The 12116-nt window shown below is 33.2% G+C and overlaps 1 protein-coding gene across 1 annotated transcript in view; it reads left to right on the top strand.

Moving 5' to 3' along the window:
• The window catches only part of Gabrg1 (gamma-aminobutyric acid type A receptor subunit gamma1), a 69991-nt gene that overhangs the window by 48610 nt on the left and 9265 nt on the right, over positions 1-12116 (top strand). The window contains exons 4-8 of the mRNA XM_027390835.2: positions 493-713; positions 2309-2391; positions 4758-4895; positions 5020-5172; positions 7769-7980. Coding sequence (XP_027246636.1) covers positions 493-713; positions 2309-2391; positions 4758-4895; positions 5020-5172; positions 7769-7980 — 807 coding nt within the window. The remainder of the gene's footprint in view (positions 1-492; positions 714-2308; positions 2392-4757; positions 4896-5019; positions 5173-7768; positions 7981-12116) is intronic.

The raw sequence follows: 12116 nt of genomic DNA, 5'->3' as shown, positions 1-12116 counted from the left end.
GAACCCTTAATGTGATGTTTAGCACATTGTAGTTGCTTAGTTGGTGACATTGTAGCCAATAAGACACTTAACACTACTGTACTGAAATAATGGGAATCATGCTTTCAGACTAAAGGTTTTTTTGAGTAATTTTAGATAATTTGATAGATATTTGGGCCTTGATTTTGGACATGATTATGAAGGGATGATGCAACTATAACCAAATTTATCATTGTTAATGTGATAACTTTTCATTGCTAAAATTGATGAATTATGAAACTGAAAGCAATGTAAAAGGTTAAAGTCACAGAAGGCATGTAGAATTATATATTTCACTTCATGTGAATAATTTAAAATCCTTTTAAAAGAATTTTGAAACACCAGAATTAATTTCTTCAAAAAGACTGAGTCTATGTGCCATTAATTTAGCTATTTTGTATTATAAAAATTCAAATTCCTAAGGAAAACAGACAAAATGATAGCATTATCAATGTCATTTTTTTAATCTTTTAGGAGTACACAATAGATATAATTTTTGCCCAAACCTGGTTTGACAGCCGCTTAAAGTTCAATAGCACCATGAAAGTGCTGATGCTTAACAGCAACATGGTGGGAAAAATTTGGATTCCTGACACTTTCTTCAGGAACTCAAGAAAATCTGATGCACATTGGATAACAACACCTAATCGACTGCTGCGGATTTGGAGTGATGGAAGAGTTCTATACACTCTACGGTAATATTTGTTATAAACTTCAGTTAATACCAGTTCCTTCTTAACACCAGCAGAGCAAGACAAAGGGACTCCATCTATTTGCAAAGATATAAAATGGTGAAGTATTTCGGTGATGCAGTTTTATATTCAGAGTTGCTATAAACTAAGAGGTGTGGGTTCAAACTTCCAACTTGGAAGAAGAAAAGTTGGTGACTTATATTTTTATTTTATTCATTTATTTATTTGATGTTGTTTTAAATGTTTTTATTTTGTTTGTATATGAATTTTACTTGCATTTTTACTGCACACATGCCTGGTAAAAACCATAAGAGGGACTTAGATCCCCTGAAACTTAGTTACAGATGTTTATGAGTCACTATGTGGGTACTAGGAACCAAAACAGCTTCTCTTCAAGATCAATGAGTGTTTAGCTTCTGAGGCATGTGTTCTGTCTTTGATGATATTTCTAAGTGTATAATGGAAGTTACTGTGATTTTTCCCTTGTGTGTGTGTGCGTGTGTGTATAAATACATGTTCTTAGGCCCCTGAAAGGAATACATTATACAAGGTTATGCATGATTTTTTTCATTGAATTTAGCATGATCATCTTCAAGGATGACACCAATAAACATGCCAAAGTAGAAAGGAAAAACCTCAAAAGGTTTCTATGCTACACAAAGAACTATAGCTAATTCAGCTAATATAGCTAATATTTCTAATATTCTGATTTTTAGCATAGTAGTAAAACAGATTGATGTGTGATTTCAAGTCTAATCAATTTATTCCCTTCAAAATATATGCTTATTAAAATCACTCCATTTTTACTATTTTAATTGTATGTTTGAGATTATATTACATCTACATTTCTCTGTTTTCTGTCCTCCCTCTGAACCTTCCCATATAAGTTTTCCTGTGCTCCTTCAAATTTATGGCCTGTTTCTTCACTAATGGTTATTGCATACATATATTTATATGTATCCCTATGAATATACATGTATACATATATATTCTTAAATGTAACCTGTTCAATCTATATAGTGTTACACATGTTTTCAGGGCTAACCATCTGGCATTGAACAACCAATGAGTATTTTGTATCTGGGAAGGCCACCTCTCCGGACCGCTGTTTTCCTCAGTTGTCTATAGTTCTTTGTGTAGCATAGAAACCTTTTGAGGTTTTTCCTTTCTACTTTGGCATGTTTATTGGTGTCATCCTTGAAGATGATCATGCTAAATTCAATGAAAAAAAAATCATGCACAACCTTGTATAATGTATTCCTTTCAGGGGCTTAAGAACATGTATTTATACACACACGCACACACACACACACACACACATATATTCATGAAGTTCTTGAAGCTTTATTTTTAAATGTAAATATAGAGATTGAAACATATAAAGTATCTACTTAGTTGACTGAAGAAATTTTTGACATTCATGCTCAATAGTGAAAGATGTAATATTCATCACTAAACTTTTTTTAAGATTATCTTTTTGTTTTTTTTTATACCACAGTCCATTACAGGATTTCCAAGGATGTTTTAAAATCAGATAAGTGGTTATTCATGACTTAAAGAATTCTGTTTAATAAAATATCTATTTTTCACCTAAATAGATTAACAATTAATGCAGAGTGCTATCTTCAACTTCATAACTTTCCAATGGATGAGCATTCCTGTCCACTGGAATTTTCAAGCTGTAAGTGAAAATATTTGATTCTACCATAAATTTTAATTAAAAATACTTTATTAACATATAAAATGAAATCAAGTATAATCTTTGAATATGTTGAATATTCTTCAACTTTTAATTTCAAAATATAAATAATACATTTGTTTATTGATTTTAATTGAAAATAACGTATAGTTAATATGAATATTACAAATAATCTTTAAAACTTTCATTTTTATTTCAATGCTTTTTACTTTATTTTTCTACTTTTCTTTTATTGAAAATAGATTTTTATAGAATATATTCTAATTACAATTTCCCTTCCCTCAAATTCTCTAAAATGTTCCTCACCTCCTCTCCCCATTTGAATAACAATCATTTTGTCTCTTCTTAGAAAACAAACAGGTGACTAAAGAGTAACAATATAAGATAAAACAGACAAACTAGAGCAGAAAGAAATAAGCAAGCAATTCTTCTTCTCATTCTGAATACTCTAATGAGCTATGAATCCATTCTTGCATTCAAATGTTACAGCCAGAATAAAAATTTTGTGCAAACCATATCAATCTTCCTGATGCAAAATCTAACTTTATTAGATGGGTTTTAAAGTATGTTTTAAAAATTGGTGCAATGAAAAGTGTTTACTTAATGAATAGCAAGTATCTAGAAGAATTTAATGACTTGGAAATCCATGGTAGTCGTAAGCTTACTTAATAATGAAAAACCAATGAAATGCAAAAAAGTGTTTGATTCTAAATACATTGAAAATAAAAACCTAATCTAGCACTTTCTTACAATATGATAGCTAGAATGTTTTTGTTGAAAAATTAATTTTATACAATTATTACTAGTGCAGTTATACTCATGTATGTTTTATATAAATATGTATTATATAATAACTAAGTCTTAACAATATACAGTCATTTTTAAAGTGCCATTGATTATATTGATGAGTTATCTAGGGTGTTTTCCTTCTTAAAAATCATGATTTTTGTTTAGAGTCTAAGCCACTCCCTCCCAGAGTGTGAATTAGCCATTCTGAAGTTTTATCCAACTTTGTTTATCTCCAAAATTCTTTTAAATTCATTAATTTCTTGAAATACATTAATAGGTTTGCTGTAGTACAACATACTTCTATACTAATCAGCTCAGATTTCAGTTCTTTAATTTCCAAACTTTGTCTTAGGAAGATAAATTTTAATTAGAAGCCAAGACATGATTACTCTAAATGTTCAAGGCATCCTTTATAGGTAAATACTGATGATCTGTAACTCATTGTTTTTGGAAAAGGTTCCATTCCAGTCTCTCGGTGTGATCTTTACTTGCCTTTATTCATATTACTAGGGGTACCTACACCCTTGTAAAGGCAATTGAGTGTCAAGGGCACAAACATATTAATTATAGTCACAGTTTTTCAGCATAGTTATAAAAGTCCATGAGGGAAATTAAAATTTTCACCCCCATTACTTCACAACAAAATACAGAAGATTCTAGTGAAACCTGATAGTAACACTCAATATCACAACTCAGTGTTAATTAGTTCCCACAAAAATCTGTGAATATACTGTCTAGTTTCTGTATCTATAATGAGTAAGAGCTAGCTAGAAAAACACAATGTGACAAGAGAAAGAGAAAATAGAAAAACGAAAGAGAAATTACTCCTAACCAGGTCAGCAGAGATGACAGATATTATATTGAATTGACAACAGAATATCCTGAAAAATAATGTATTTATTTGAAAGTGTTACAGTGATTAGTGGAATTTGATTATGTAATATGATACCCCAGCTTGTTGGCAGAAACAACTAAAATTTCCATTTTATTAAAATATTCCCCCAAAATATGATTACCAGTAGGAAAAGTTTTTAACTATAGGAACTCATATAAGAAATTGTAACCCGAAAGATAGGCTTGCAATCAACCCAGACATGAGGATATTGTAAAAACCTGTTGATTTCCCATGTTGGTTTTGACAGTATTTGGGGGAGGGATGAAATCTAGTAGAATATAACAATGGCCAGTCCACAATGGTGTACACTTGAAATTCTAGCTCATGATAGTCTGAGATGCTTCCAAAGTTCGAGGTAAATAATGACTGAGACAAATTGAGATTTATGAATAGGAAATAGATTGACAACAAGTTTCCCTCATTCTCAAACTACTAAATGCTAAAATAAAACTCATAACTTTAATCATCTTTACTGCCATTTAATTCTTTAAAGCATACACATGCATGCAAATTTCAGTTACTATTTTCTATATTAGACAAACCTAATAATACTGAATGAGGGAGGAATTTCAAGTAGCCATTGTTTGGATGCTGTTGGTATTGCAATGATAATTTATCTAACTTTTGCTAAACTGCATGTGTTTTATTACAATTTTCTCTCTAGATGGATACCCTAAAAATGAAATTGAGTATAAGTGGAAAAAACCCTCTGTGGAAGTAGCTGATCCTAAGTACTGGAGATTATATCAGTTTGCATTTGTAGGATTACGAAATTCCACTGAAATCTCCCACACGATCTCTGGTAAGAGGCAACCGGAAGCCAATGTTCAATGTTGGCCATGAATGCCATTGTTACTTAGTTACATAAAGTAGATTGGACAATTTATATATATTTACTCACTATAAAACATATCCATTTCTTATAGGAGATTATATTATCATGACAATTTTTTTTGACCTGAGCAGACGGATGGGATATTTTACGATTCAGACCTACATTCCATGCATTCTAACAGTTGTTCTTTCTTGGGTTTCTTTTTGGATCAATAAAGATGCAGTACCTGCCAGAACATCACTGGGTAAGACTATGCTACTATATCATAAGAACTTAAAGATTAATAAATAAAACTTCATTGATGTGTATAATAGAAGCTTCTACTAGACCATATAGAGCTTAAATAGTAAAGGACTTTACATACTAATGAACTTGGAATTAGAAACTCTTATTTTCCTATAAACAGAACATATATTTGAATCTCATTCAAAAAATATTTTAGTTGCTTTATAACAAAATTGATTATGTTATAGCAGAATAACAAATCATCAACATTCATTTACTAGCTAATAGTAGAATTACAAACTGATGCCTAGCTATTCCAAGAGAGAGATATCTGGATGGAACAAGAGCATCCTGGTTTCTGTAACATCAAAAATAGTGGAATTAATCTGTTACTTTTAGAGTTTTTATACGATTACAAGAGTAATTTCTAATTTCTGCTTTAAAAAATAGACTATGATCCTTCTATAATAGTGTGTTGTAGAGATCACATTATTTAAGAAAATAAATGACTGATTTTATGTGTGTTTTAACAAAGTGGCAGTCTATATTTGCAGCATTATACAAAAAAGCTTATTAATCAAATTATTCATTTTCAGGTTAAAGGATGAATCACAATGCAATTATAATTGTTTCTAAAATATGTAAAGTTAAATCAGTTTTCTTTTCAATGATTAGTAGGTTTTTCTATGACTTCTGTGATACCTGGAAAACAAGTTCATTCAATGAACAGAGTAAAGTGAAACTCACAGAAATATGTCAGTAATAAATCCTGAAGCATCAATATCAGAAAAAATCTTAGGGGATTTTATCATAGGTCTAGAGAAGATGAGTGAAAAAAATCTACATTTTTAAATTATAATTACCCTGATTATGTAAAATATTTTATGTTCATCAATAAAAGACTTAATGAAGCTTCTTTATATGATATTAAATTTATAAGTTAGGAACTGGGGATACTGACAATACTAAACTCTAGGCATAAGAAGAAGTCATTATCACATTGCTTTTAAGATTACACAGCAAATAAATGGAGAGTAAGAAATTGAACCTAAATTTGCTTCCATTTCTCAAAATCTACCACATTTGTATCATTTTTATTTATAATAATAATTATCTAGGAAAGAAAAATGCCGAGAATGTCTGAGTATTATTTCAGCATGTTCCAGTGGGCACATTATAGACAATGTTCCCTACTGCTTGCCCGATATTAAAGACTTTTCTATAGCCATTTCTACTGATTTTTTAAAATCTTGCTTTTATATTCATAATTACAAATCAGTATATACTTAGCACTATACTTTGTATACCTGAGAGAGTTAAACATTCCATTCATAGAGCTATTTGTGGTGGAAGAAAGTAGGAGAATGGTATTGGGTAGCTGGAAAGATAACTTGATATTATATTCTGCTGCTCTTGCTGAGGACCCAGGTTTCATTTCCAGTACACCCGTGGACTCACAACCATCTTCAACTATACACCTAGGGGGTCTGATCCTGTCTTGCAGCTTCTTGTAATGCACCCATGTGGTGCTCATACAAATATTGTAAAACTCACACACAAAGGCACTTAAATAATTCCGTCTGTAGAAGAATGAGAATGACTGTGGTTTAGACACAAAGAATTTCGAGGTTCTTCTCATTTGGGTGGACTAAGGCTATCAGAGGTAAGAACAATAGGAAGACTGACATACAAACAGAGAGCTAAATGAGTCTAAGAATGGACACATGGGCTTGGCTCTGACACACATACTGAATTCTTGGAAATACAGAAAAATCATTCAGTGTATTTGAAACATAAAATGTATATTGACATAATTTTGCATGTATCCTTAAATTTGTAGTTTTAGAAATTGAGTTCAAATTACCACATAAGAAAATATTACATTAGTACATTAAGTTACTTTCACTGAGTAAGGCAAAACAAGCAAACAAACAAACAAACAAACAACTACACAGCAGCAACAAAAACAAAACCCTGCATTAACTGTTGCTTCAAGTAAGTTGGAAAGTACTTTTTTTTACTGTACACATCCAGCAGTGGAGACTCACTGTTGTGTTGTACACTGTGGCAAGAGGGATTCAGGGACATCTGGTTTTCAGATGTGTTGTGGGTGACTTGTATTTCCATAGTCGTCTTATACTTTAAGGTGGCTAGTGCCTTCTGGTCATTTTATTGCAATAGAACAGAGAAAAGGAGGTGGGTAAGTAAAGCATCTCTAGCACTGTTGTGTCTTGTAGACATTAATTCCTGCCTTATTTCCCCAGGCAAGATCTTACTCTGTGGTCACATTCTGCTGCAGAGGTGCTAGACAATGAAATTATTCCTTCAGAAAGCCTGTGTCAACTAAAAATGATTCCTTTTTAACTATGGAGAAAGGGAAGAGTGAATATTAGGAGCCACCCTGAAATCCATAGTAATTTGAATCATTGAAATTTCCTACACAAAGAACACAGTGAACATAATGTAGCCATGGTTACTAGTAGTTCTTTCTGGCAATCATATTCTTTTGTTTCCATTGTTTATTTTAGCTGACAATATTGTTAAATTAGACAAAAGAATCAAAATGTTCTGCTAAATTACTTTTAATCATCTATTATTTCTCCTTTTCTTCACAGGTATCACAACGGTTTTGACTATGACAACCCTCAGTACAATTGCAAGGAAATCTTTACCTAAGGTTTCTTATGTAACAGCAATGGATCTCTTTGTGTCTGTTTGTTTTATTTTTGTGTTTGCAGCACTGATGGAATATGGAACCTTGCATTATTTTACTAGCAATAATAAAGGAAAAACCACCAGGCACAGGAAGCATAAAAACAGGACTTCGGTATGATTTACTCTTATTTTTAATAGTATTTTTGAGAATCTCACATAACATCATATATATATATATATATATATATATATATATATATATATATATATATATATATCACTCTCTCCCCCTCCTTTCCTCCCCATCCTGTTTACCTTTGAAAATCACAATCTCTTCTTTAGTTATTATTGCTATATGTATATACACACACGTATGTGAATATATTTGGACCCTCTGGGTTTGTTTAACTTGCTCATATATATATTTGTCCAGGACTATCAATTGGGATTGGGCAAATTATGTGGGAGTTTGTTTCTGGGACAACTAGTTTTCCTCTCAGGAACAACTGACCTTCTGTAGTAATTCATGTAGAGGTGGGACATTGTAGAATTCTCCTGCCTGCTTTGGCATATCAACAGGCATTGTCATGATGGTCTTGTACAGATAAGTAGGTTGTTGATCATTCATAGGTGTATTTCCTTGTCATCCTTATCTACTGTCTAGTATGTTTCCACTTCCTCTTCCATGATTTTCACTTAGCCTCAGCTTTAGGAGTTGCACTGTAGGTGTATCACTTGTGGTTGGGCACACCGTAGTCATATATTCTATGTATTTTCACTAGTTGTATATTTGTGTAATTGTCTCTATCTCTTGCAAAAAGAAGTTTCTTCGCTGAGCAGATAAAGTTGCACTTATCTGTGGGAATAATAATATATATATTGAAAATGGTTAAAAATAATATTGGATTAGGATTGTTGTGTAAATGGGATGCATGAGAAATAGGATTCAAGATCAATAAAATGAAAGTAAAACTAGATTACCTATAACTAATCAGACAGAAAGCCTTATTTATAATTTTCAATTAACTCTACTGGTCTTCCTTATAAAAGTAGACTTTTATTTTTAATACAATATCCAATCATGACACTACCATCCCACACTTCCACTACTCAACAGCCCCCAAAGACACTAGCATCACATCTTCCTCCCAACTTCATGTTCTTTTTTAGGAGTATTTATTTATTTTAACCTGTGTAGTTGTATAGATCTTGCCCACATGTACATAGGATCATCCACTCCAGCCTGAATAATTTTTCAATGGTCTTTCTCCTAAAGAAAAGTGACTCTCCATTTTCAAGCAACCATCAGTTCTTAATAGTTGCTCATCTAGTGGGTAGATTCAGAATCCACAAACTGCTTCAAGCTAGAATTTTTAACTGGCTTATTCCTGTGTAGGCAATCACAGATGCTGTGAGTTGACACATGGAAAAGCCATGTCCAGAGGATGGCATTACACCACAGCTTCTGCTCTTACATTCTTTGTCTCCTTTTCCTGAAATGTCTTGGAACCTTTGTGGGGGTGATGATATAGATGTTCTTTCTGTGACTGAGTCCTAATAGTTACTCCTAACAGTTTTAATAGTAACCACAACCTACTGAAATAAGCTTCTTTGCCAAAAGTTGGGGCCAGCACAAATCTCTGGATATAAACCCGAGTACCTGTAAGTCAGTTTGAGAACACAACTATTTAGAAGAACAGTATGAGTGGGTTCTCCTCTATAGTTTAATCCTTCCCTAGCCAAGAGTTTTGATCCTGTTTCCTCCAATGAGGCAGGCCTCTAGTCTAGTCAAGAGACCAGATGGTTACCCCTTGAATACAATTTCATTAATGTAAAGTGAATAGATCCTGTTTAGAAAGTCAGTACCAGAGTTATAAACCATAGACGTACTTTCTTCCCTACCAGCCTGCATTACACTTTGCAGTGCTATGAAAGATAGGCAGAAGGTAGAGTTCCCTGGTCAGTTCAGGATTGATTTCTCTGTAAATGTCACCAATGTACATGATGTCTTTGGCAACAGGGTCAAGTTACAGTGAACAACTGAGAATAATGACAAAAGACTATATTGTTTTGGATGCTATTGAGGCCTCCCTGACCAAAAATCTTAGGAGGTAACCCCATTTCTCAGCTAAGATTTTCTTTTAGTAACCCATCTCTGCTTGGAGTAGTATTGTCCACTAATGTTGAGTACTTCTGTTAAAATGCCCCTTTTAAAGGATATATTCTAAATTAGCTTAGATGACTGGAGTTTCATGAGGCTTCTTTTACATAATTAGTCTTGGTCAATCCATCCCCTACTCTCTTTGCCCCTCAGTCTTTAATTTAGTTACTGGTCTATTGCTGTGAAGAGACACCGTGACCAGTGCAACTCTTATGAATGAAAACATGAAATGGAGGCTTTCTTAGAATTTCAGAATGGCAGGAAGCAGACAGTTATGGCACTGGAGCAGTAGTTGAGAGCTTTACATCCTGCTTCATAGGGAACACACACACACACACACACACACACACACACACACACACACACACACACAGACACGGAGGGAGGGAGGCAGGGAAGGAGGGAGGGAGGGAGATAGGGAGGGAGGGAGAGTTAGAGAGAGAGAGAGAGAGAGAGAGAGAGAGAGAGAGATAGGTGAAGAGAGAGATGGAGAAATGGATAGAGAGGGGGAAGGAGAGAGAGACAAAGGATAGAGAGGAAAGAGATAAAGACTTGTCTTGACATGGTCCTTGGAACCACAAAGCCCATTGTCAGTGACACATCTCTTCCAAAAAAGCCACATTTTTAATCCTTCCTAACAGTCTACCAATTGGGAAAGAAACATTTGAGTCATTTGAGTCTATGAGCCTATGGGGGCCAGTATTATTCAAGCCACCACAGTCCCCCATACCCCACTTAATTTTTTATTGTCCCTCTGATACCTCATATTACATGATTCCTATTATTCTCTCTCACCGTATTTTGACTTAAGTTGAGGATCATAAGTTCTCAGTATTCTCTTCACACACACTTCATTTTGTTTAAGCCTTCCAAAGGACACTCTTGTCTATAATCCCTATTACTCCACTAAGTCCTTAATTTTTCTGCTCCCCAATTTCCATTTCTCTATTTTCATTTCAAATGTATTATACCACCCCCTCCTCTAAATGCATATACCTCACCAAAAGCCCTTTTCATGTTTCCTACTCTCCACATTTACTGCGTATCAAACATACAGAGGAAAATACCTTACTGAGAATATATATTTGTCTGTTGTTTCCTAGGTGACTACATCTTGTATAACTTTTTCAGTTCCATCATATACCTGCAAATTTCATCTTTCATTTTCCTTTAGAATTGAGTAATATTCCATTGTATACCTGTACCCTATTATACACCACATTTTCATTTGTCGTTTGATTGATATATGGGTGGATTCCATTTCTTAACTATTGTGAGTAAAGCAGCAATCCATACGAATGTGCAAGGTTCTTTATAGTAAGCTATAAAGTGTGTTGAACATATGTGCAGGAGTAATTTATGCTTGGTTGTATGAATATCTGTTTTTAATGTTTGGAGAAATGTGCCTACTGGTTTTCTGAGTAGCTGAACTACTTTATACTCCCATTAATTATATGTGATACTGACAAACAAAATCCAAGATTATAAGAGAGAACCAAGACCAAGATAGCTTCATTCCATAGATGCAGGCATGGGTCAATAAATGTAAACTAATAAGTGCTATGTATTTTTCTAGACTCAAAACATTTCCATTAAGATCAGGGACAATGCATGTGTTCTCACAATGTATATCCAATTAGTTAATATTCTTTCATACTAACATTATTTTACATAGGTGGAATGGTGTCTAAACTTATTTAAGATACATTTTTGAAGCTGCTTGGGGTTTTTCACACCTGTTATCCTTGAACTTGCAAGGCAGATGTATGGGGACTGTCACATGTGCTGAGCTATAAAATAAAACCTTGCATCAGTACAACAAAATAAAATATTAATAACATCAACCAGTTACATTTGATTTTTATTTCACAAGAAAATGTGGATTTGCAATAATGAGTGGCACACAGAATTAGCTTAATTTTTGAGTGTAAGGTCTCTTTTAAAGTTAAAACCCAGGAAGAGCAGGAAGTCATAGCTGTTACATTTTCTCTGGTTTCTGTAGAATTATACTCCTTCAATCCACATTCCCAATCAAGTGACTAAGTTACAGATTGCATCTAATTATATGTTAAATTGATTTTAATCATTCTAATACATGTAACAAATTATTGAATGCAATTTAAATTTATAATAGCACCTATAAGAAT

The sequence above is a fragment of the Cricetulus griseus genome (assembly GCF_003668045.3).
Source record: "Cricetulus griseus strain 17A/GY chromosome 1 unlocalized genomic scaffold, alternate assembly CriGri-PICRH-1.0 chr1_1, whole genome shotgun sequence".
Lineage (NCBI taxonomy): Eukaryota > Metazoa > Chordata > Mammalia > Rodentia > Cricetidae > Cricetulus > Cricetulus griseus.
Note: the sequence above shows the minus strand (reverse complement) of the source record. Positions and strands in the feature narration are given on the sequence as shown.